The sequence below is a fragment of the Pelecanus crispus genome, chromosome 2 (assembly GCF_030463565.1).
Source record: "Pelecanus crispus isolate bPelCri1 chromosome 2, bPelCri1.pri, whole genome shotgun sequence".
Taxonomy (NCBI): Eukaryota; Metazoa; Chordata; class Aves; order Pelecaniformes; family Pelecanidae; genus Pelecanus; species Pelecanus crispus.
This window is the reverse complement of record NC_134644.1, coordinates 129,511,978-129,539,774: the sequence shown is the minus strand read 5'-3', so window position 1 is coordinate 129,539,774 and position 27,797 is coordinate 129,511,978. Positions and strand designations below refer to the sequence as shown.

Below are 27,797 nucleotides of genomic sequence, written 5' to 3'. Positions count from 1 at the left end.
ATGCCATGATGTTGTTTTAAAACTGAGTTAAACACAGTTATGGAGACAGAAACACTCTCTGTCTCATTCTCATATAATCCTCATTATAAACCGTTAATTTTGAACAGGACAGCTACCAATTCTTTCCTTATAAATGCATGAAAATTCTAGAGGGAAACATTCTTCTTAAAAATGAAAATTAAAATTATTTAACAAGAATATGTTATCTTCCGTAGAGACAAGACAAATCTTTCAAAAATGCTCACGCTGCCTGTGGATGGAAGAGAAATAGTATTTGACTTAAAGGATTATAGCATTCTTCCACATTATCCTTTTTTTTTGTGAATTCAACATTGATGAAAGTTGGAGGGTTATAGACTTTGAATTCATCTTAATCAAGATGAGACATACAGCATGAAAAAAGAAAGTTTTAAATACACTGCTCTGCCAAGATATTATAATTTCTGTTTCATGTGAAATCTTGAGACTTAACATTTTCTGTGTAGTAGAGAAGCCAGAGGGTATTTATTGCATTTGTGAACATGTATGTGAACACAGACATAATCCCATAAAATGGAAATTCAGCTCCCCGGGTTTGGCAGGTACTGAATCTGCTTTGTACAATTATCGTGTTGAATAAAATAAGTTAAAAGTGCAATCAGAAAGTTACGACTTTCCCAACTGCAATTTATAGACATTGTAGTTACTTGCACATGTAGGGACAGGAGGAGGTGAACTGAAGGCCAGACTAAGATTTAGATCTAAACCTTGAATTCCACTGCGTACATGAACCAGGTGTAACCAATTCATCCCCCTGGCATGGCAATCGGTAAATGCCAAATTCCAATAAAACACGAATAGCAAATGAGGGCTATAGTACGTAGTAAAATCTCCAGTTGCTGGAGGCAATACATTTGGTTTCCCACCCTGAGAAAGACCAGAGGATTTTGTAAGAAAGACTATCTAATGCTAATTTCCCTAGATGCTAGCAAGTTGAATTTCAGCCGAGATCAGCACATTTGCAAACTCATGGTGGCTAATGTAAAGACTGGGAATTGAAAAGAAATGGACAGTGCTTGTCCTCAATACACCACCACAGTTTTTTGAGGTAGGGTGTATTTTCCTGTCATTTGGAAAGGGTTAGTAGGGAAATCGATGCCACCTTTTAGAACTCACCTGCCTAATGATGGCTCTCGCAGGAGCTGACATTTGCTATAATCAGTGTAACAGCTGAACAGCAGTGATGAGTTCCAAGAAAAGAAAACACGCCTATGTTTCCTCTCCGATCTTGTCTGACCAAACAGAGAAGCCTCTGGCTGAAACCTTGAAATATTCTATTCTTTGTGCCTCTCTGCTATGAGGACTTTATCATTTTTCCCCTGGAATTATGGAAATTTTGTCCACAACATAGTACTATTTTTAGGGCATATTTAAAATACTCATTATGTTTTCAATACCAAATTATTTATTTTTTTTTTCTCAACTACTTGCTGATATCCTCTTAGATGGTACTATATGTAGCCCATCCATCTAGTACCAATATAAAAACACAACCAATTTTCTAATTTTGTTACTACCTTCAAGTGTTCTTTTCATCACTGTCAGCTCAGAAAGAGGGAACCTTATTTCCCTCTTCTCCCACAATCTTCTTCAACAATATTTTGTGTGTGTGGTCCTCTTCCAGCACTTTTTGCATCATCTTTCCACCACTATTAAACATATTAACACCATTCTCAGAACTTTTTATTGCTGCATGCTGGCCATATAATTATCACTTTCTTATCAATATTCATCATCTTTGAACTTTTAATTTCCAATAAATGTATCTTATCTTTCTAATAATTTTCCAGACAAACCTACTTTCACAATTATTGCCTTAAAGGAAAGCTCCTACATTATGTGTAGTCAAGAAGACTTTTCTAATCACTTTTTCTCTTCTCTTTTTAACTTATTGCAACATTGAGACATTTGAATAACACTGTCAGTGTTACAGTAACTTCCACACCTATGTAGCTTCATTTGTTTCCTCATTATAATGCTAATGGATCTGTCTGTGCTGATATTTTCTTCTCCAAATCAAGAATATATTCATAAAGGAATTCCAACCGGTTTGGATCCTTCACTCTAGTTTGACAACTGCCTTCCCCCTTTTACCTTTAACAACTGATTAAAATTCACATATATATACAGATATATATACACATAGTAATTTCATTTATATATATGTATTACCACATATATATACAAAAATGCTAAGTGATGATAACCTTCAATTACCCTGCTAGTGCTCATAAAAAAACCATGGGCATTCATTAAGTGAAATTAAATACGCTTTTCTTTTTAAAGCATAATAGGATGAAGACAACAGTCAAAAGATTAATTTGCAATGTTGCCACTGTTGATGGAGAAATCTATGGAAAATTTTGCTTAGACAGACAAAGACATAAAGTCAAAACCTTCACATGCATTTTTGATACTAGTAATATCTAAGTGCGAGAAAGATATTAATCCCTTTAGTAATTGGATATTTAGCAAAAGGAGGATATTTGAGAGAAAAGGTTCAATACTGAATTTTACTGGTATTTATGAGGAATCTTTTAGATACGCAGGGAAAAAATGTAAAATACACTGTAGAAATTTTGTCGCTGAGGGAGAAGTGAAAAGCCACGTGATCATACAAACCTTTTCCACCTGTATTGATTAAAGACAGTACTCTAAAAATTCTTAGTTGATTGATGTTTTTCAATAAACTGACTTTGAAAACTTTTCATTATAGGTGCTTAAAAACTGTCAAAGTTTGTCTTATTACTGCTTTTTATTGAACATTATGCATAGGGTGTACAATAAGACACAGAGGCATTTCCATCCTAAACAGGCAACACGCTTGTAGTTTGGACTAACCATTTTAGGCAAGATATACTGTAAGAAAAAGTCTAGAAGTAAAATCCCAATCAGATTGGTTTCAGAGTTCATGATGTGCTTGCAGAAAGAAGTTAAAACTAGATATTCAACCTCTTAGACAAAAATGTATTTTATGAAAATAAATGTCAAGATGACAAAAGTATTCAAGACGATAATTTAATAATGAAGTGTTAATGTAACAAATAAAAAGGCCTGCTCCTTCCCTGCATATCATGTTAATGTCTGCTGAATATCAGAAGAGAGAAATTAACCTTACATCTGTGTAGTTTTTTCTGACTCTTCTCAGAAATACCTTATTTAACTTAAAATAGGTGATATTTCCTAGCTGCTTCTACAATAAAAAAACCCACAACCCTCTTCACACAAGGCAAAACCAAAATTTCAGGACATCCACAGATCAAAAAAACTTTTTCTTTTCCAGTATTTGATGGGTAGTGAGACCTTATCAGTCTTGCTGCCCACCAAATCAGCCTTTCTTTTTTCAGTTTGATCTTTTGGCTTACTTTCTTGAAATGGTCCATGGCAATTCCTTTGGAAGACAGTGATTGGTGCTGATGAGAGAATGCATTAATTGCAGGCTGGCCTAACAGATAACATGATCAGCAAGCTATTCAGGCCAAGGAAGTTATTTTTGCTTTCCAATGGAATTCTAATGAAGAGGAAAATGTCTTACTGACCACACGTGCCAAGAGATCAGTGAATTAATATGTTAGCCTGGTGGGACATTATAACTGCTGTTTATATTTTTGTTGTCTTTTTTATAGTAATAAAAGCAAAGAGATAAGTCCATAGTAAATCATGAGAGTGAAAATGGCGCTAGTTAATTATTTTTTATTACTAGGCATTTTGGCCTCCCTTCATTTGAGATAGGAGCATTTCTTTGCCACTGCCAGCAACTGGTGTTATAGAAACTGTTCTGAAAATGCCCAAATTCAAGTGTTATCTTCAATTGCTGAATGTGACAAACCACTTCCTTTCTGTGACTTTGGGAGGCAAGAGTGAGATAAAAGTATCTAAAAATCTGAGTAATTGTAGTGCAGATGAAGAACTGAGAATCAAGGGCAAATAAAAATGTACCTAATTGTTTATTATGTTTTGTTTATTCTAACTTCATTTATACATACCCATATAGTTGTTGTTGTTGTTGTTATTGTCATTCATTTATTATGATTTGTGGACATTCTCATGAAGAAAGCAGTGAACAAAACAGTAATACCCTCTCCCTTGTGAGTTACACTCAGCACAATTCTATATTAATAATTCCATATTAATAAAGTTGGACCAGTGACAGGGAACTGAGAAATATGTTGACTGGCTGAAGATGTGGTGTAAGGTAGGTAAAAGCACTTTTTCTTCCTCAAAACTGTCCTCTTGAAGGCAAGTTTACAGCTTAGTCCTATACATATTTCTCTCCTTCTACAAGGAAGTATTTTATTCCTTCTGATGAATCAGATTTCTCTGTTTCTCCTTATTATGAGTTTCTTAAAGAGAAATCCCCATTATGTAATAGTTGTGAAACACAACACATGCATACCTAATTAACTGGTTTAATTTACTAGACATGTGCTCTGTGATAAGTAGCCTACCACAAAATGGTCATATTTTCAACTGTTGTGCTATATCAGAGAACAATTAATGGCATTACTGTAGTATGGGAACAGACTATGTTCCAAACAAATCTTTGATCAATTTACAGTGTAGTGAGCTTTACCCTGAATATTTTTATTCATGCTTTGTTTACATAGTTTTCTAAAATATATGCTGATCCTTTTGAGGAGGTGTGGCTGTTATCCATTCTTACTATGGTCCCTAGCAACTAGAACCTCAGAATTTCAGCCTCTAACTTTGAGCTGCCTGTAGGTTTGCTTCCTTAAAAAAAAAAAAAAAAAAAAAAAAAATTTGTGGAAAAAACAGAGACACACAACTCTTGGATGCATGAACTTGGAGACAGTCGGAAGATTCAGTTTGCTCAAAACTCTGCTACTGGCCTGCTCCATAAGCTTGTCCAACTATTATTTTTTTATGCCTTCATTTGGACAATAGAATTCATACATTTTTAGAATTTTAGAACATTGATGGATACTGGCTAATTCTGTAGAGCATAACAATCTCATTCCCCTTTTTATAGTAAAATTGGTAAGATGCAATCTGAAGAAAACATTTATATATATATATATATATGTGCATCAAACAGGCTAATTTGAAAATATTAGGCATGATCTTACTTTGACCACAAACTGCAGTTGCCTTTGACTTAAAAAAAAAAAATACCTATTTTGAGGCAGCAAGGTACTGTCTAAAGAAAATCTACTGAGAGTTCTTGAGCCAGAATAATGCACAGCTACCACACAATTAAATACAGTTGAAATCAGAATTATAGATGAAACAACCCCAAATTTTCTTTTTCTTACCTGCTGGTTTACGGGAAAATTCCTGTTGATTTTTTTAATCTATAAAAATGAATAAAGAAATAGATTACTACTCAGTCATTAGAAGAAAAAAACCCAAACCATTGCATTTTAGGGACTTATATCAGATACTCCCTTCCAAATTATGTATGTAAAAAAAAGAAAAAGAAAATCTCCTGCAGTAAAGGGACCGAAATCTTTGACAAGCTCATGTGAATAATGGGACATTTCTGCAGTCACTGTGTGGTTCATTCTGCTGTTCAGAATACTGGAAAGAATACATGCAAAATTATTTCTGAATTCTGCAACAGTATGTCTTCTGATTAGAAGCTATAACATAAACTAGAGGATTTAACTATATAAGTAATTCAGAACAACTTACTGCCATCCACCAAAGTCACAAGCTTTAAGCAAATTCCTTTCCTTAAAGAATAATGGAAAATTGGCCTGAAATAGCCTTTGAAACACCCCTTATTCTACCCTTGTATCCTAGGTGCAAAATCAAGTGTGCAGAATCAGTTCTGATAATTGTTCAAGTATTTTTTTTCTTAAAACATTCAACAATATGCCTAGGTAAAAAGAAAACCAGTCTGAGACACCTGATTCATGAGGAGTTTGTATTTAGCCCCGCAGATCATTGACTCCATCTAAATAAACATTGCCAGCTTTCTGACACAAAAGTGTCCAATACAAGGAGAAGTAAGTGTGGAACATACCCATTCTTGCCATTAGTAAAACAAAAATGTTCTTTTTTATTTTAAGTATAAGCCCTGTAAGCTTTTGGGCAAACCTAGTAAATCTACCATGTGCATTCATGACAGACACTTAATACCTAGAATTTATTTTTTGCTCTCTTACGTTAACTTTTCACAATTGTTTTTGTAGCTATGAGTAAATGAGTAAAACACATTTTTAAATTAAAGACATTGTCAAGTAGGAATTAATTATATAGCCCTGAGAGCCCTGAAACCACAGTGCAACATTTACACTGCTTCAACCAAATGTATGGTATCCTTTTAGAAGAAAAGAATCACCACTGAATTTCCTCCAGTGTTTACAATATCATCTCTAAACAACTATATGCAGAGCTATGTGTGGCACTGTGTTTTGCAGACTTTAAAAACAGACTATTTGCTGCAGTGGTAACCTCTTTGCATTCTTCATGCAAATAGTGAACAAGTCTGTAAGTCTGTCACTGACATCCCACAGGTTCGCTATTAAAGCTTAATTCTCACTGTCAAGAACATGCTGGCAAGAAATTTCAGTTGGTTTTCAAATGTATCCTGAATCAAAAGTGTCAGAAGAACATTTCCACCCTCCCTTCTTGCATGTACATCAGCTTCATTTTCCTCCTTTCTTCAACATAAGTTAAGGGGAAGCATTGGAGGAACTAGGACATTTGGTGGACAAAGTATTAATATGAAATGAATCTACACTTTATAAGATATCAACTATCTTACATAATTTCTTAAAAGAAAAAAGTGGATGAAAAAACACAGGGTTTTGAAAGAAAAACAGAGATGATTTCAAGACTTTTGGGATTTATTCCTAAACCTGACATGAAATACCCCAGCATGTTAAATCTCTGTTTGTGTTAGCAGGTGCTATTAAAATCCTTGTCAAAACTGTGTATTTCCTTCTAGTTTAAGCAAAGACTACAGCCAATACTGTGAAAAATTTGTTATGAAAGAACATTGTCAAGAAAGAGAGATTTTACCATTCTAAACAAAATTCTGAAAATATCTCTTTAGGGGCAAGTTACAGTTAATGTATTAAATACTTTGATAATATTTTTGTTTACTTCATATATAGAGATTAATTTTTTTAACAGACATAAAGTACATTAGGAGCCTTGTGTACTTTTAAATGTTCCTGGGAAATATAAATGCACGATCCAAACATCATTTTCTCATTCACAAATTTCCAGCTCATTTTTTAAAGTATGATCTACACACCTACATTGCATAGTTGTTTTAACTGTTGTTACTTTGATGAATTAAAACAATCATGTTTATCTTTCAGGTAGTATGGGGATATTTCTTGAAATGCATTATTTTTAATTACTTTATAGTTTGCAAACTGCATTATAGGTGTTCAGTTCTACCTGGAACTAAAAATTATTAAGTGTGATTAGTTTTATGAACACCCTAAATGTTTATCATTCACATGCATAAATATAGGTCTTTACATAAAAACCAAAAAAGTTCTACAATTAGGCAGCAGAAGTCACTGATCTTTAGGATTATGAGATATATTGTCTTGAGAATACAGAAAGAAATTTGTTCTTCCCAGCATGTTACAAAATACAGAGTAAAGTTAATCTACATATGATCCAGATCCACCAATCCTTAAGAATCAAAATCTAAATGTAAACATTTTTCACAAATGAAAAGAGAAAAAAAAAAGTTCTCTCACTTGACAGATTATCTAAAAAAGAAATGTTCCTTCAGTCTTCCATAACATTACTGAACTCATCGCAATACTATTATTTGTTAAGCACAATCACAGCACACAACACTATGTGACTGGTGCAAATGAATAACATTTGTTTTCATCAGAGTACACCAGTACAACATACTACAAACATATATGCACATAATATTTTAAAATAAAACACCCTGGCAGGTACTACACTAAGAAAGAATGGCAGGCGCTCTGAGAACATTCTTTAGAAAGATGTGTTTATCCAGAGGAATAAAAAATGAAGAGTGGCACACAAGGACACAAAAAAAGAAGCTGGAAAGACAAATGGATATATAACTATACTTTTGCTATCACCAGACACACAACTAGATGGATCCTTGTTCTGGTTCAATATTAGCACTTAAAGTTCTTGTGGATCATCTTAATCCATTTCGAAACTAAAACTTTTCCTTTGAAACCTACATATACGTAGAGGAAGAAAGGCCTGAGACTAATCTTGAGGTCTCATCTGGAAAGCAGTCCTATAATTCTACAAGCTTCCTTGTATGCTACTGACTGCTCTTGTATTAGCCAGTTGTACAAAGTATACAGAGAGCTTGCATGTTTTGGTGAGCTCCGTATATGCAGATAAATTCGATAAATAGTTCTGGAGACAACAAAGGATAGATAGTAAGACTCAGGAATGTTCCCCCAAAAAAACAAATCAGTTGAATACATGTCATTACTAACAGAGGTCTTGAACTGATGTACGGAAAGAAAAGATTTGTATATTGACAGTTATTATCAGGACAAGGAATAATGGATTTCAACTAAAGAAGAATAGATTTAGACTAGACATAAGAAATAAATTTTTTACAATGAGGGTGGCAAAGCACTGGAACAGGTTGCCCAGAGAGGTAGTGGAGGCCCCATCCCTGGCAACATTCAAGGTCAGGTTGGATGGGGCTCTGAGCAACCTGATCTGGTTAAAGCTGTCCCCGGTCACTGCAGGGGGGTTGGGCTAGATGGCCTCTAAAGGTCCCTTCCAACCCAAAGCATTCTATGATTCTATGATTCTATGATGAATTTATGGCATGTAAGAGCACTATCAAAGGACAACTGGCCATCTGAACTATGATTGAAAACCTGCACACCTTCAAACTTCTTTCATTTGCTTTCTCACTCAAAAAGATTCAGTGATGCATTGAATACTACCAGCACAGCAGTAATGGATGGATATTACAAATAAATACCAGATACGTGCCTCTTACATGAAAGTATAGTGGGACCCCTAAGGACAAAAGCACAGAACCTAGTCTTCACATATCTGTGATGTTCCAATAATAGAACTGCAATTACTTTCACTTAAATTTAAAAAAAGAAAAAAAGGCTAACTTAACAGATGCATGACTTGATTTAATCCTTCAATATTTAACACCTATTCCTAAGTTTGGACATTACCTTCATGATAATATTGCTATTGTGCTTCATTAAAGAAGATACTTGTGTTACAAAGTTTCACAACAGTCAATCTCCATAATTAAAATACCAGCAAAAACATGCATATTATTAAAGAGACAGTGGTAACAACTGAAAGCCAGTGCTTGAAAAAGCTACTATGGTCCCATCCGAAAGTAAGAAACTAGTGAATATTTACTAGAAAGACTGAAAAATAAGAATTGAAAAAATATGAAAAAAAATGACCCAGAAGGAGATACAAGAAGCATTGCTTCAGATAATGAAATGCAACTGGATAATTGTGGTTTATATCATAATAGTGGTTGCTCATTGGAGTATGATTACTGCAGTATCAATCACACTGAGAGTAGAAAAGCTGACGTAGTTAATCATCAGTAAAACATCTACTCACAAAAGAGTGAAATATATTCCTCTTGAGTAACTCTTTCTTTTGCAATTTAAAACAATTTTACTATCCACCAAAGAAAAACAGTTTGCAATGGAAATCCATCTGAATACTTCATAGGTATTCAAATCCATTTTACTTCTTGTTAAGAAAACATACATAGATTCCTGAGTAAGGAAGTAGTGCTCCTAGCAACTATCAATCCAGACTTCCTTTGAAAATACCAGGGACTTCCATCTGAAATATAACTATTCCAGATTCCCCTAGCTAATCTTTTTTAAATTATGAATTCTAAGTCGCTTGTATTCAAAATACTTGAAATATAAACCTCATATATCTTCTACAGCTGGAAATACTAGGCTCTAGAAGTTATCAGAGGCCTCCAGAATACATATTTTATTATTTTTTTCTGAATTCTCAACATTCAAGGAAAGTTTTGTTGAAATTCCACCCTATTTTTCAATAATGTCTTACTTAGCTGTTGCTATATCCATCCTCTATACAATAGTGATTAGGACTTTTGCTAAAAATTAAATAAAAGAAATTCTAAACTTTCAAAACTTTCACTGCTACAAGAAAGATATAACAGGAAAACAAGTTGGAAGATAATGCTTGCCACTAGAAATCTACAATTCATTTCCACAGACTATCATTGACTTATTGTGGGATCTTAAACCTCCAAACTGCACTACATTTGTTAGTTTAAAATAGTATGCTTGAGTTGTTATACTTTAGTTTAGTTTGACTGAGAGCACAGCAAACTAACATTCAAAGTTCAGAATATGGTAGGAGTAGCAGGTCATAATGGCTGGTTTAGTAGATGACAAAATGCAAAAGCAGCAGTTACATCCTCAACACATTACTAGATCAAAATATCAACACCCCAGAGCTTCAAGATAGCTGCACTTGTAAAAAGAATGAGGTTAATGCAAAGAAAAGAACTAGATTTTGAAGTAAGAGCACAGTGAAGAAAACCCTGGATCACTCTCCTTCACAAAATCATGGCAGTAATACACATCTGTCTATATACCCATGAGAAATGCTTGAATATACAAACTGTTGAAGAGGAAAATAATCTTATTAAACAAGTGTGCTAGATATGATTAAGAAATGTCATTGATCTAGTCAGAAATTTTTTTGGAGGTGGAATAATTTTTTTCAAAGCTGATATATATAGTTTACAAGGGTAAATGCAGTATGCAAGACAGACATTTATTTAATGCATTATATTTGTGCTTGTTATGAAACTTGGATGATGAAAACCAAGACAACAGGCATATAGAAAAAAAGAAGGCTGGGTGATTTTGTCATTTGGAAAGTGTTACAATTTTGGTAATTCACAGCAGCTAATAAGGGAGTTAAGGTCATGAAGGAAAAATCAAGTCTAAAAATGAGTATGTACTGTATGTACCTAGTGTTAGAGTGACACAGCACTTAAGGTGATGAGACTGGTATTTTACAAGGATGGGTTTCAATGGGAATAATTATCTAAATGCAAATAATCAATCAGATGGTTGATTATTTGGTTTAGATGGTTGATTAACAGGTCTGCAGCTCTTAGCCCCTCTGTCCACCAGTTATTACTGCAGAATAAGCAAACTCATGGCATTCTTCCAGCAGAAAACAGATTATTAAATTGTTATAAATTGATCCATATGTCTCTCCTTGTTTAAAATATCAGATTTCATACCTTCTGATTTCTCAAGGAAATTAAATTATGTAGATAACTCCAAATTCAATTTTACTTTTAATTTACAATTTCATTACAACATAACATTTAGATAATATAATACCTAGCACATAGTATTTATTTTCAGAAGTTTTCACAAAATGCCAAAGAAATGGAGGAAAAACTTTAGTCTAATGGTAGCCATAGTTTGTCTTATCCTAGAATTTCTGAATGCAGTTGCAAGCACTGATATGGATATGTTTATTCTATGATAAGACAAAAGAATAGAAACATATGGCTGAAAAGCAACTCAATAGACCAAAGCTGTCTGCCCAACCCATTTGTACAGTCCTGCCATGATGGCACTCTCAGTGCCTTATGAGTCAATCTATTAGCAAGTACAGCTCTACTTAGCATTCGACGTTTTCCTTATATCAAAACAGACTCTTTCTGGTTGCAGTGTAAGCCCATTACTTCTCATGTAATCCATCACAGAAACAAAGAAGAAACTGCCTGCGCTTTGTGTAGCTTTTCTAAAGTTGAAACATTTTTCTTTTCTTCAGGCTAAGCAGTCCCATTGCAACCTGTATTTCCTTGCAAGTTCATGCTACTGGCAAAGAAGCCAAAGCCCTCTTTGGTGACACTGCTTCTGCGTACGAGCCCTGTAGGACACATTTTTCCTGCATGACCAGGAGGATTGACGAGCACATTACAACAGCTCTGACCCCCTCAGCCTTCCTCCGAGAGTCTCGTAGTCACTTTTAATCTGCTTAGAGTCACACAGAAATTGGTCATGCCCACACGAATGAGCAGTCCCAGTTAATTGTCATCTGGCTCTGGCAACATCTCTCAGATTTAAGCTCCTGGGAGACAGGCAGCTTCCCACAATGTTATATCCAGTCACTAGACAGAATTTTTCATCACACACGGGAGTGAGTCACTCATGACCAACACATCTCTTCCTCATGGGAAGCGTGATCATTAATCTCACAGCTTTTCCAGCCTGCCAGGTTTTAATTTTATTTTTTCTCCACTCTGTCATTAGGCTTGAAACTTCAGTTACTGTGGGCAGCTTTGTAATGGATCACTGCCTGAGAAGGGACCATTTCCCTATGAAGAAGACCTGCAAGTAGAAACTTCTTGTTAGCAAGGTTTTCCTCATTCACAGTAGGTGCTATTGTGGATCTTCCTGGCTTGTTGCCAATCATCTTATCCACACCCACCGATTCCAGATTTCACTCAGTTTGACAGCTTTCTCATGTAATTTCTCTACCTACTCCTTAAAAGATTTCTCTAGCAGGTATGCTCCACTTGAGGCATCCTCCTCTCTCCTCAGCCTTCTCTAGGAAAGGAAACACAAATCATAACTCCTACAAATTCAGTTTAAGATTTGGATTGATACATCTATAGTTTTGGTTCCCATCTAAAGTTTCCAGCACCATTAGCAAGTCCTGGAAGAAAAATGCCTCATAACAGAATTTATATGCTCATCATCAGTTTGCTCTGTATGCAGTATATTTGTTCAAGCTCATTACTTTCCTCATTTGCCTTCCCCCTAAAAGTCCTATTCACAGCTTTTGAGTTGCTTCTTTAGTCAGTCACATGGCTCCTTGCCTTTTAGGTCCCTCTTCCCAACCTGGTCTTTTCACTCTGACGTGGCTGAAACAGAATGAGAGGCTGAGAGGCAGTTTGTTGGACTGCAGCTAAACCTATTTTGTTCCTATGCACTGCAGCTAAACCTATTTTGTTCCTATGCTCTCAGTCTGTCGGCAGGCTTCTGACCTTGCCCATGAAGAGTTCACAGTTTGCCAAGGTTTGCATTATTTCAGGACTCCTCACTTTGGTAGAGATAACATTTGCAGATCACACTCTGGCATTTAATAAGACAAAGGGGGTAGTAAAATAGCAGAAGAAATGGGGAATTTTACACAATTATATATAACACATGAGACAATTAACCCTCTTGACGGAAACTAATGCCCTGTAGAAATGTAGCTAGTGATTTTTAAAATACATTTAATACTTATACCATATCATATCAGTCTAAATGAATTCCTGCTGGCAAAGTTCAATAAATTGGCCAGTTGCCAGTGGCATAGGCAAATACCTTTACCTGAGACAATGAAGCTAAAGAGGCATTCTGTAGTCCTTACAGGTATCATATCTTCCACCACACCACCACCAACCCAAGTTTTACTTCGGTTTGAGTGGATTAAAAATAAAATTATAGGAACACCTCATCTTTGTTGTATTGTGTCACATTTCACTTTTTCTGTCTAAAAGAATTACATGCTTTTATTCTCTTGGAGCTCTCAGGAAGAACAGCAATATTTATGAGACAATTTTGCTGACAGCACCAGATAACAAACTGCTTGTGATTAAGCTAAAAAAATCACCTAGTATTACATTACTTGAATAAATTGGTTGACATAATATGAAATAGCTGTTGAGACATTAGGTTCACATGATAATGAACTATGTATGAACACAATTGCTAAATTTGATACGAAAAAAATGAAATATTTTCATATGTCACTGTGAGATAGGTATAAAAACCTTAGTTTTTCAGTACTTGTTTCTGCTGAAAGCTCATCATTCATCTGTATAACTAATCATTTTAAATCTCACTTGAAACACTACAAAATTATTTTTTAGTACTTTTATATTTAAAGGTCATGTCCTCATATTTTGTAAAATGCTTCTGGTCCCTCCTCCTTATACACAACAGGGCTTACTGTACTCTGCATTCAGATTAATCACAGACTCACTCTAGCACTGTATTCAGTTATACTCTGAGCTGGTTTTCAATGAGAAACTCTTTTGCAATAAACCTGCATTGCCTTAAGAAAGAAAGACCGGAGTCTCCTTAACCTTCTTTCTCTTAACAAGCTGCTGAGCCATTAGCTTGAAAAGTCTTGAATTGAGTTCCCTTCTAAAGAATGCTGTTCCTTCTACTTATCTCCAATTTCACCTCATAACTAAGAATTTATTATAAAATACTAAGCAAAAGTCCTCAAAAATATGGGTTTTCTCAAGTATCTTCTGTTATTTCTGAAAAGGGATGCTCAAATACTGAGTGATATGGTTGTGGTGTAAAGAGTTGTGTATCTGTGGGACCATGGTTGAAAGGCAGGACAAGGGGTAGAATATGTTAAAGTATCAAAAAGGGTAGGGTACAATTTTTTGCAGAAACCATTTTCAAACTCAGACATTTTTTTTAAAGCACTGTGTTAAATACTGAACTGCATTTGAGGACTATTTTAATTTTGACAACAATAATGTTAAATTGGCATAGTAGTAATAAATGCTATATTTTTCTTGCCTTGGAGATGACCTTATAATCCTTAAACAGGAAGAGTTTTGAATAATTAAGAATCAACAAAATTTTCCCCAACCTCTCATGAATTACTAATTTCTTGGCATTAAGAATGACTAAGACAAGCACTGAAGATACTACAAGTAAATTTAAAGATGACTTTTGCTTTAATGTGCATTTCAGACTTGCCTGTGAGAAAACTATGAACTTTTATTGAATTTCGCTGCATTATACAGGGCTAAATATTATCTTTGAAAATAATTTTCAACAGAGAACAAACACAAAGTAAAACAAATTTCAAATCCATTTAAAAATTACATATTTCTGCATGAGTGAGAGTTGTCACATGGTATATAAAGTTCAAGAAACATTTTTAAGACCTTTCATTGACAGTGCATCTGAGTCTGTAGATTTCAGAACAGCAACTCACTGCCTAATTGCATACCAGCAGTAAAAGAGATCGTTTAGCCAAAAGTATAGATTTTTGCTATATCAATAGTTCTTGTAGTCCAAAGGAAAACATGATGTCGTAAGTGAATAAATGCAAATAATAGCATTTCATCTTTTCAAGATATCAACGTGTCACCTTCTCTAAGTTTCAACAATAAAAAAACAATATCAAAGGAAGAATCATCCTTATGACACTGAAATTATTGAAATAAATTAAACGAATTATTATTTTTTCCACAATGCCTTCTCACATTACTTTAGTGAAATTTTAGTTATCAATCATGCACATTATCTTTCCTGAAAGAAAAAGGCATGGCACACACATGCTCAGAAAATTGCTACAGCACTATAGCTAAAAGAAAAATCAGGAAACAAATTATTCAGCAAAGGTATAATGAACCCTGGAGACAGTGGCATGAGTAGAACACAAAAGCTATAATTTACAACAAGTGAAATGTGTATGCTAAGCTGCAACAAAAACAGATGATGTATAATGAGTAAAATTGTATGTGGTTACATTGTTATATACTGTCATGATGTGGGAATTAGCTGTATAAACTTGACATTATTATAATAACACTTAAAATAGTAATATATATCAGAATGGTGTGTTATTTGGAGAATTTAGAACTGAACAAAGCAATTAAATATCTGAATAATATCATGCTTATTCATGAAGCATAGGCTGCTATAAGAGCATAAGTTCAAAGCCCAAGAAGAAAAAAATCCCAAAGATGAATGAAGGCAGCAATTCCTATATCAAATAAAGAATTACTCTTTCACTATGAGCACTAACTGTTCTTAGCAGTATTAGGAGGGTATTAACACATACAATACCATTTACGAAAGATTTAGTTTTGAGCTGGTCATGACTGAAGAAAATAGTAATGAAATGAAGTCATAAGTATATAAAGACAGTTTTTACCCTGAAACCTTATGCATTTGGTGTTCTAAGCCACACAAAATCTATCATTTCTAATTTACTATTATTTATTTCATCTAGAAAATTTCTGTACTCAGCAAATGGATTTAGAATAGAAGCTTAATCTTTTGTAGCTTATGAGTAATGTAATTAGGACACAGTCGGAATTACAGAGAATGTGTATATTTAAAACTCTTTTCGTTAACGTATAATTAGTCCCCTGTCTGGTCTCTAACATGTTCCGACATTATCCAAGATTGTGTCACACATAAATGGTGACAATCTTCTATTTACAACTGACCTTTTGAGTAAATTCTGATCCAAAAGAGCATTCAATACTTTGACTTTCTTGTCACAGTCTACCGATAATTTTCTTTTCAATATGCAGTGAACCAACCTTTTCCTTGGCCTCTCTGTTATCACTGGTGTATGTCAAAACTATTTCTTTTACCCCTTACTGCTTCCCAGATGAGGAAATCTCATCTAGTCCTACCACCTTTCTGGTTCTACATACTTATGTGATACTTCCTGAGCTCACTCTTAGTAACAAATTCTACTCTGCTATTTCTTTCCTCTGTTTTAGGTTAATGAAGAGTCCATCATTTAGCCATGTCCCTTCTTGCACTTCTTTTCTTTCCAGTGGACTAGTAGAGTATGCATCTTACAGAAAATATGGCTATCTATTGATTTGTGATTATACAAGTATTCAGATACGAAAATGTAAAAATGTTCTTTAGTACTGGTAACACTGTATAGGTAGACTCCCTTGTGCTCTACAGGAAATAATATTGAGATAACAGTAGTAAGCAGAGCAACAGACACAAACAATATAAAGAACTGCTAAGAAGCTGATGACAGACTGATAAAAAGAGTGGTGGTGTTGAAAATAATCCCATTATTAGTATTAACTTTTCTTGTCTTGTAATGCTTGGGATAGAAAACAGCAACATGCAAAAATGTAAGATTTTTTTTTTAAGCTGAAAGGTTAATGTTTCTGGAGCTAAAGGTTTCTTGTCTATTCAGATCCAAAGGAAAAAAAAAAAAACAACCATGCCTCAGAGTTGTAGTTCTGACCAGATAAAAACTACACGGCCAGTGGAGCTACAGACCAGTAATGCAGCAAGTCAATTTTTTTATTATTTGCTGATGACTTGGTCAAATGCAAGCTGCCTTCTAAGTCACTCCATTGTAAAGAATGAATGGTATTATAACCAGGAGCAAGCAGGAAGTTTCTGTGAGTCTGTCCTTAGGGTTTAGAAAAAAATGTAAGCATAAAATGCATAAGCTGTGATTTGTTCTACGAACTTACAGAGGTAATGGGAAGTGGGTTTTGGATCAGAAGACTAAACAGAGGTCAGACAGCTATAATTGCTTTAAGCTAGGTTTGGCCTGCAACCTATCCAGCTATGTAAATGGCAACTTAATTTACTGGTAGAACCATCTGCAAGACTCAGAGAGTTCTAGTTGCTATCCAAACCTAGGAACTATTCTTTTTTTATTCAGATTGCATAGTATATTTTCCTGACTTCTGCTCATTACATTTTGAGATGAAAATGCTATTTATGGTTACTGTTTGGTAAATGAATGTGCTAATCTCCATACTGCTGCAGCAAGAGTAGCTAGCTTAATTAAGGTGCAGGCATACTTTGCTAAATAGTCAGGAGAGGTATAGTGACTATCTCATTACGTAAATAACTTTAAAAATAATCTGTTTAAAACAGCTTGTCAAGAGCCTTTTAGAATTTTTTTTTGCTATAGTATTTTAAAATGTATAGATTATGTTTATACAGCAATATCAAGATCCATTTATGTTACTCTGGTGCAAAAGGAAATAATTCTGATGTTAAACATGTACACAGATTATAATTTATCAATTATTTAAAGAGGAACTGAAAAATAATGTTTAGCTCTACAACTCCATAGGGGTTGTGTCAGCCTAAGGACATATTTCTTGTGAAACCTCCTATTTATGATGTAAAAAAAAAAAAAAACCAAACCTCTTTAAAATTAATACTGCTACTGTTACAAAATGAGACAAACATTTAAATAGAATGCACACACTATTAAAATATGTTTATGAGTAACCTGTGTTTTTCTGCCTTACAAAGAACAAGTAGTAAAAATAATATATTCACTCCCTCTAACAAGTGCATCACATAAAAATACGTAGAGTTGAATGACACAGCTCACTGCTGAAAGCCCAAACATATATAGAGTCATTGTTCACTCATAAAATATTTAATAATTATAAAGCTAATGTCCTTCAAGATTTGCTTCTTATTTGCCTTGGCATTTCTATGTCTCCTCTTACAATAATAAACGTCAAGAGTTTCTTTGCAGACATCTGGAGTATCTCAGGAAAACTCATGAGGAGAAAAATCTTTGCGACACCTCAGAATACTTCATGGAAGTGACTAATAACATTAGAACAGCAAAAAGGGAATCTGAAACAGTAAAAGAGGTGTCTGAACATCCATTCCTTTTTTATCTTTGGCAGTTCCTTTCTTCATGAATGGTCTCAATTGAAATGATATCCAGAATTCAGTGGATTTTTTTCCAATAAAATCCAAAATAAATAAAAAAAAAGTACCACGTATGAGAAAAGGAATACTTTCTTCATTCTGGATGGAAAAGTAAAGCAATACAATGGGCACTAATAGGGGTTCTTTTAAATCTACACAGCAGCTACAGGATGGTATTCCAATGAAGAAATATTAAGCAAATATATATCTAGAAATGTGCAGTAAAACTTGTGTTTTCTCGATACAATAATAAGGCTCCCGATACAATAATTTTCTCCAGGTACATCCCTGCAAAGAGAAAGCAGCAGCCACAATGAACAGGAAGGCAAACAGGAAAAGTAACACAGCAGATATTTTCATTTACATCCTTTATTCAGCAATGACCAAATCCATTGCTCATAAAGAAAAAAAATGTTTTGCATCAACCAGGCTTCCCCAAAGCAATGTGGGCTAGTTTTGCAGTAATAATTATACCACAAATTAAAAAGCCTCACCACTCCAAACAGTGGGGAACACCTCCTATGATGTGAGAGCATCTCAAGAAGCATGGATTTAATTTGATCTCAAAACCTGGGAGACATTCTTGTTAGATTTTAAAACTTTTGTGGATTGCAAAGGAAGATTTAAGAAGACAGACGGGAAAAGCATAAAGAAGGCTTATCTGACTACAACATCCACAAATATGGGAAATCCCCAGTTTTTGCTTGCTCAGCTGAAGACATCTATATGAGGCCTGGTTTTGCTGATCTTTCTTCCACAGCAAACTTGGCTGCAAAAGTTTGTGCCGACTTCTCTCTTCCTGCCTTCACATCCACCCTGTGTTCCCAGCCTTTTAGTTGTGCTAAAACAACTGTTTGGGGGATTGCACTGTTAACAAGATTAGTGAACTGAGTTGGGTTAAAAAATCTGCAAAAATAAAAGCTGCACTGTAGTGTAGGGAGTGAAGTGTCTGTCTCTAATTTGGTCATGGTAGGTAATACCAGAGTACCCACCCGTGATATGGGACATACAATATTCAGGCTGAAGGTGATAAGCACGTACCTGCTGCACTTAAGGAATACTCCTACTGGATAAATCCTACTGGATAGACTGGATGATTGCCCTCCCTCCTGCCAAACAGCATTGGCATGAATTTGACACGTGGCTCAATGGATGGCAGAGAACAGTCTCTGGAACGGGGAGTGGACCCTCAGCCCTGCTCTGTCTCTGGACATCCTTTGGCCAGGGGTGAGAGAGATGGCGCCAGGCCTGCAGGCTGAGCAGCAGGGACCTCTCCTGTCTCTCACGTCAGGGTGACTCTTCCAACCTGTAGGCTATTATGCTAAAATACCCTCTTGCCATTTCCTATTAGAAGTGAGAGAGGTAGATAATTAATTCAAGGAGATTGAATTACCCTCTGGAGATGTCTGCATTCTTTATATAGTTAATGGGATAGAAGTAAGTGCCTAAGTTAGGAGGACTGGTTCAATTTCTTCAAGTCTTAAAGACATTTTCTTCTATCCATTGACTATGTAGGGAGTTTGGATGGAGAGGATCTTGCCTTCTCAGGGACAAACACCTAACATTGCTGTGAGATTACTTAATTTAGCTAAATTAGATTGAATTCCTATGTTTTTACAAAAAAAAGTAGTTGCAAAAAGAGAAGTCTAATTCCTTGGCAATCCGAGAACAACAACTGCTAAAGCTCCTTTGACAATGTTAAGTTGGCTGAATTATGTGAGAAGCTGCCTCATGTTGACATGCCATAGGAAGTTTTTAATCCTTTTTATTACCTTAAAAAATTACCTTAGGAAATAAACACAATGAAAACAATATTTTCTGCTAGGCAGGTAACAGATTTTTCCCTGGACAAAAGTGCCATAAGTTTGTGTGATCATTCACCTATAGACTTACAAACATTTTTGGAATCTGGACATACACTATTTTACTCTGCTTTTTTATTGACTCCTTGTCTGTACAAACAAGAAACGTACAAAACATGCAAATAAATCACCTCTACACAGAATAGTTGCACATATTCAAATCTACCTCTGAACAACTTGAGCTAAAGAAAAAATCACTTACTATTACTGATACAATGGGCTACAAAAATACTTTTTACTGATCTTCTATGTGGTTTCAATGCATCACACTGGAAGAGCAGTAGAATATCTATCAGTAATTTGAAATGGAAATCAGGTTTGTCTTATGACATAAAGTATCCTCATGAATAAAACTGGAATTTTTCATGTTAAAGACCTAAATTGTGTATCTGCGCTGACCTTACGACATCTTTCTGCTAATATAGCTAAAAGTAAGTGTAAGGATTAACATGCATCAAGTTCTTCCTCAGTTGCATTTTATGTTGTGTTTTATGATACTGTATTAAGTAGTCACAGGTGAGATGAACAGGCATTCTTTAACTACCTGGTTGCCTCCTTTCCAGTAGTGTTTTGTGATCTCCTCATTCTCTAAAAATTAGTGACTACCTTTCCTATCACAGAAGATCTCATATCAAAATAGAATTTAGGAACCCAGTATGTATACTTTAGTCATAAAGTGCTCTCTTGACAGACTACCCAGGCATAACTGATAATTGGCTCATAAAAAAGCAAAATTGGGGAATAAAGAATGGATTACCTGCATCAAATATAAAAATGTATAGTCATTTTAATATCAATCAAATATATGATCATATAGACATTATTCCATATAGCAAAGGATTGCGAGTTTCATTTCAGAAAGAAATGAAGCAACAAATTTTTTTTATACATTTCATATAGATTGAATATATTTTTCCTTCGTAACATTTAACACCTATTAAATCTTATTCTTACGTATATGTACATATATACACACACATGTAACATTACACAGTTCTTTTTTTCCCTTAGTCTCAATGATAGGGTTTAATTCTATGATCTCATATTGTTCATTCCCCTGGGTGAAATAACCCTGATGAAATTCAGGACTCTATGAAGAACACTGCATCTTTGGGACCTCTGTTTCACTTATTAGCAAAGTTCAAAATTATTTGTTTTGAAGAATCAGGACAAATCCAGTAAAGCAAAAAGGCCCTCATGATAAGGCAGCTACATTCCCAACAGATCTATTTTTATCCACTCTGCCAGCAAGTTCCTAAATTAATTCAAGAAAACTATTCAGATGAAAGATTTTAATTCATGAACAACAACTTTTATAGGATTCCTAACCTGAAACACTATTGGAAAGGGGAGAAAACTAGGTAATTGCAAAGAAGTCAATGTAAGTTGTACTTTATGTTACATTCTAAGTAAGTTAGGGTTATTTCAGACCAAAGTTGTCTCAAGTTATTCCATAAATGCAGGAAAGAAAATCTTCCTTCGTTTCACTGAGCTACAGTTTCTGATTGCTACAATTAGGAAAATACCTTTTTCAGCCTGTAAAATTGTTGAAAGAAATTTTGAAACAATTAAAAAAAAAAGAAAAAAAGCAGAAACCTCTCATATGGTCATTATAAACAGTTCAAAAAGGTAAAAACCCTGAAAGGAAATTAATAATTCTTCAGTGCAGTAAGTCAGAGGCTACCATGCATTGAGAAAGGAGAATGAAACAAGGTGCTTCATTCTCAATTTTTCAAGCTTGACTTCATGACCTCAGTGATAGTCTTTGAAATAAGCTTTGTAGGTAATTACCTCATTTTCTGAAATAAACAAACTGGTGAAAAAAAAAATCCCAAACAACCCTGCAATCATGTTGATGCCCTCGCAGGTGATCAGCACAGCTATAATTTCAGATTTTTCAGACTTTCCCTGCAGATGCCTGCCCCTTAACTACATAAGGTATTTTTAGCAGATAAGAAACTTGTCACAGAGTTTCATAACACCTTTTGCTAGCAGAGAAATGGAAAGTCCTAGGTATTTGGGGCTCACTTCCTCTGTAGCACATTCTGCCTAGTGGTCAGTTTTGTTTTGCCTACTTCCCCATCAGCTGGGCTTGTTTGCCCCAAACTCTTAAAATTGTCCTGGAATGACTGAAATTCCTATCTTCTCCCCCACCCCTCTGCCTCTTCCTCTGAGCCTGTTTTCTTCCTCAGGCAAATATAAGCTGTGCACTACCTGAATGCACTGGATGTCTATGGCACTTTATGAAGCAAGACAACCAAATGCAGAAAGTGCTTTCAACACATTAGCCTACCCTATAATATATATCCTGAGGTGTTTTATGGCTTTTTGAGTGCATTTCAATTTATTTTAATTATTTTTTTTTAATTGATTGTGGAAGAAAGGCAAAAATTTTGATGTAACCACCTTTTAAAAATCTCTTTTAAAAGTGAATAAGAGGAAAGGGATGTGAAAACAAGGTAACCTTGCTTTAAAATACAAATAGTGATAGTCATGTTTGGGGTTCTTTTTAAGGAGCAAAGAGGAGGGATACAAAAAGAAAGGTTATTATTGCCTAGCCTCCCATTTCCCAGTTGCTGTTTTATCAACAGCAGTTTGTGATTCAACAGCCACTTTCAACACGCTCTCACTTAAAATAAACCAATTGTGGAATATTGAACAGTTTACTGCACAACAAAACCTATGTTAAAATAGCTGGAAGTCTCCAACTGTTACTGAAAGGGCAGCTTGGCATTTTGGCAGGAAAGGGCAACTTATAATGAGTACTTGCTTTTTCCATGCGCTACCTCTGCAAAAAACCCAAGTGACTTACCTGCGTTCCCAGTCAGACTGCTCCTACTTCCTTTATTCTTGTCATCGTTTCTTTGCCACTTTAAATCAATGAAGGGATTTTTTTTTTTTCCTTAATTACAGACTCCTTGCTACCTTTCACCAGGGTGGGATGTTGAGAGCAAATATAACATCCCTCTAAAGTGTCTCGTAACTATACAGATTATAGTCTTTATTATAGTGTGTCAACTTAAGCCTTCAGTAATAATGAAATGAGGACGAGAAAAGAGTCTCAGAGCTTAATACAAATCCTACATAGATTAAAGAACGTATTGAATATTCTGATGTTTTGCTTTTATTTAAATACTAATGCAAGGCTACAATTTAATTTGACTCCATACAAAATGGGATGAATCAGATAAAGTGCAGGGATTCTTTGCTGTGCGACAGCATCATATATAAAACTGCAAAAATATTCTCTCTGCAATAATGTGGCTTTCTTAAGGCTTCCATTTAACAGGTAAATTGTGGTTCTCTGAAGAATATTTAAAAAGAAGGGCTTTTGATTTTATTGTCTCCAAGGACATTGCTTCTCTTAAACTGTATTTTAGAGCTGTATAGTGGTAATTTATAGTAATACAGATGTTAAAATTTTTATTAGACTTTATTGACCACTGCAAGAATTGTGATACTATGTACAGCAAAACTGGAAACGTATTATTAAAAATATCATTAACAGATTTAGTATTTGGGAGAAGTTTGGTACAGAAAGGCAATTTTATTTAATTTGAAAAGCTATCATAACTAATGGAAGTTTACAATGTATATTCCAAATCAAGACTGCAAGACTGCCTGTCTTAATGATGAGTACTGTCACCATAATCAGAGTGAATCATAACAAATGCTCCCTCCAACTATGAAGACAGAAGTTTCTTGATACAAGTTTCCCAGATAAGGTGACTATTCTGGAAGAAATATTCTGGAAGAAATATTTCTCAAAGAAATATTCTTTTCCTGCACTGTTTTCCTGACCTGCCACATGCTAGACATTGTCCTTTAAACTCAGATACATTATAAAACTGCAGATGAAACACACTGGAGCAACAGCAATACAGTTTGGCAAGACTTAACTTTTCTTTGCAGCTAAATCAGTACACCCAAGAGGATATAAAATATCCCACAATTCTTCAGTCAACAAGGTATAGGCAACAAGTTAGTAAAGTAAGACATGAAGCAAATTGCCCAAAATGTAAGTAAATATGAGACAAGGCCATATGTAACACTTGATAACTGTGACTTAGAAAGAGGTGTGTTTTTAAATGTCAGGCTGGTAAAATCCCATGTTAAAAAAGGGAGGAAAGGTAGGAGAGATCTGATTTATGTAATTTTAATACTGCACTAACTACACATTCACTTTGATCTATGTGCCTTAAAGGAACCACATATGGAAAAAAAAAATGGCAGCAGTATGTTACAAAAGTATCCAGTTCTGAGTTTTAAATGTTCCTGCAGAGACCTAAATACAACTACTGGAATGACTACCTCTACAGGCTTCCCTTTACAAAGTCTAGAATGGAATGCAGAAAAAAAAAAAATCAAAGTGTCAGAACTCTGTAAACACCTGAATGCCTAATACTGCTTAAAAACCAGTTGAACATACATTTATTTGATAACACCTAATTTATCTGAGTAGTTCTGTCTTGGGAAAAGTAAATCATACATGTAAAAATTATTGTATTCGTAGTACTTTGAAGACTTCCTATAATCTTCTGTTGATTTGGTCTTCATTTTACAAGGTTTTCAACTTCTAAATGATAGAGAGTATTTGTCTTTTGTGCTACTACAGAATATACCACCGTATGAGATTTGATACTAATCTTGATGGTTTTTAATTTGCTCCATAGCTTAGTAACCAACAAAAAGTTAAATATTATTGTAATATGCAAATCACAGGGCATCTCAGAGTATAAAATCCCTGAAAACTCCAAAATGACTAACATCAGAGCATCCTGATGGTTTGCCATGGTATTTCAACCAAAAAGTTGAAATGTGAAATCTGTTCACTTCATATCAGTGACATTGATTTATTCATCTAATATAACTTTCCACAGTATGTTCTTACTGGTGGTAGCATCCACCAGAAAAATGAGACATGTACTACTAATTTATTTCAATAACTTACTAGACAGTGAATGTAGTCCTGTGATATTTTATTCTTCCCACAAGTCGAACAGATCATATTATTCTAATTGGGTTTTTTTCCTCCTGTTTTGTACTTTTTTCCTCTCCCTCTACCTAGTGACTTAGAGAATCCCTAAAGAATTACCCAAACTTCAGTATTGTAAAATATGGTATTATTGTTCTCTTTTCTAGAGTGAAAGTGAGGACAAATATATTTGTCCTCTTAGTAGCAGTTTCTTTCATTAGGCATTACATTTTAAGCATATGATTGAAGCCGTGATTGCAATTGAGCTCTTGAACTTTGTTCAAAATAAAGGCTTAAGTTCAGGAAAACACATACATTCTGCCAAACTCATACTCAGTTAGTAGATCTCTTAATCCTACTGCTTTCATGCTACTGCCACGCTTCCACCATCAACATGTGTGCCTCATTAATTTCACAGATACATGTTATTTTACCCAGAAAATGTACCATGATGGAATAAAGTGAAGTTACAGTGAACTAAATCTTGCAAGATCTTACGGGCATTCTCAAGGTAAATTTAAAACTAACTTTCTGTCACCTCCTGCTTGGCAACCTTACCTCATTTGCCTGTCACTCCTGTCTGATGAAGTTCATGTTGTTTCTTCTCTGTCAAGTGCTAGCTTCAAGGTAAGAAGCATAAATTTGCAATTGTTGCAGTGTCTCCCAAGGAAATGATGGAAGAGGAAAGGGAAAAGAAGTATCATTGCACTCACTATATAAAAATCTGCCACAGAGGAAGCAATGGGCAAGTGACAAATACTGAGTCGGAAGCATAAACCCCCAAAGACTCTATTAAGCTATATATCCTTGAAGATGCTAACTGCAATGTATTTTTTATTATTCTTTTGTTACAAAGACCTAAAGCTTTTGTCTTTTTTTTCTTTCTTTCTTTTTTTTTTTTTTTTTTTTTTTAATTTTGGCAGCACTTGAATAGAATATTGTGGCACTCACATAATTTTCAACTGAACCAAGTTTGAAAAAGACCTTGGTAAAATCTCATCCCTGCTAAAGCCAGTAAAAATTTTGCCTTTGAGTCCCTTGAAAATTGCACCAATTAGGGATGTATTGGCGACAGATGGATCTTTATACACCACAAGATTTGGGAGTATTTTCTTAGACTCTTCCAGAGCATAGTTTTTGTTAAAAGTTATGTGACCTATTGCATACTGTCATAATAAAATTCTTTAACAAAATAGATAGTATAGTATAGAAATCGGTATTAATTACCACAGAAATTAATACAGTTAAAAAGTTCATGGAAAAACCAATAGTTCACACCTGAATTGGAACAGCAGAACTCAAAATTCCTACTTGGAGCATGAGTAAGAAAAGGTAGAAGCAGCAGCTTGTTCCCTTTCTAATTGTCTTTGGCCTGCCACCCAAACTGGCAACAAAAAGAGGTAAAAACGTTTTCTAGCTCATCAATTAGATAGAGTTCCCAAGTTTAGGTTCAATTTAATGTATTCAGATCTGAGCACATGAACTTCAGTTTCAGGATTGCTTAGACTGAAGTTTGGGTTTAATATAACCCCTCTGGTTTTTGAGATTATTGCTAAAACTGATGAATTTTTCACACAGATGAGGCTCAAGTAACTCAAGTTGGAGAGGAACCCATCTTCAGAAATGAATGGTTTTTATGGTTCATCACATCATCAGTTATAGTGCGATATTAATCCACTTTCAACAATGCATTTCTATAGTATGCATTTTGGTTGCATACCAATATACAAGTCAATTCATGTTTTGTAATTTTAAAGCTATGTATTTCATCTCATATGTAATCTTTCCATGGTTTCTGGGGAGCTAAAGAAATGAAAATTAGCAGTATCACTCTCAGTATTCTACAAACACTGGAGGATGACACTAGTTCTAATTTACTGAATACAAACAAAAAGAGTGCATACCAAATTCTGTCTTTTGATGAAAATTGGAAATGAAACAGTCAGCATACTCGTTTTTTTTAATATCTTCTGTAATAGTCAGAATATAATTTTCTATATCTCTGCATTAATACTGTAACTATCTTATTCCATAATAATGCAAGCTTTATCTCACACTACAATAATTGATAGTCTAACCACTGCAGGCAAAATGTGTTTGCCTGCAGATACCACCTTCCAGCCTCCATTACGTATATTCAGCTAGCAACACTGCCTTTCAGAGATGATGATGTCAAGACAGTTTAGTTTTGTTTCTATGCCTGCCTTTTTGTTATCTTCTTGTTCTTTGGTAGGTACTGGCTACAAAGATGATTCTGCAATTGAGTCACACCACCTTTGTGTCAGATGTGGACATATTAGATGATGACAGAAGAGATATTGACATTAGCCTTATAAAAATTGAATTGAACTATAGACTCAAACATGGGATTTTGGATCCAGGGACTCACATTTCACAATGGTAAGATACATATGGGAACACAGGGAGAAAATGCCACATTCTTCCTACACACATTTGTGGGGTTTGAACCATCATGATTTTTTTCAGCTAGCTTGTGTGTGAAAA

The 27,797-nt window shown here is 34.7% G+C and overlaps 1 protein-coding gene across 1 annotated transcript in view; it reads right to left on the bottom strand.

Annotated features, from left to right (window-relative positions):
- The window catches only part of SNTG1 (syntrophin gamma 1), a 155,227-nt gene that overhangs the window by 70,756 nt on the left and 56,674 nt on the right, over nucleotides 1–27,797 (bottom strand). The window contains exon 11 of the mRNA XM_075705063.1: nucleotides 5,313–5,351. Coding sequence (XP_075561178.1) covers nucleotides 5,313–5,351 — 39 coding nt within the window. The remainder of the gene's footprint in view (nucleotides 1–5,312; nucleotides 5,352–27,797) is intronic.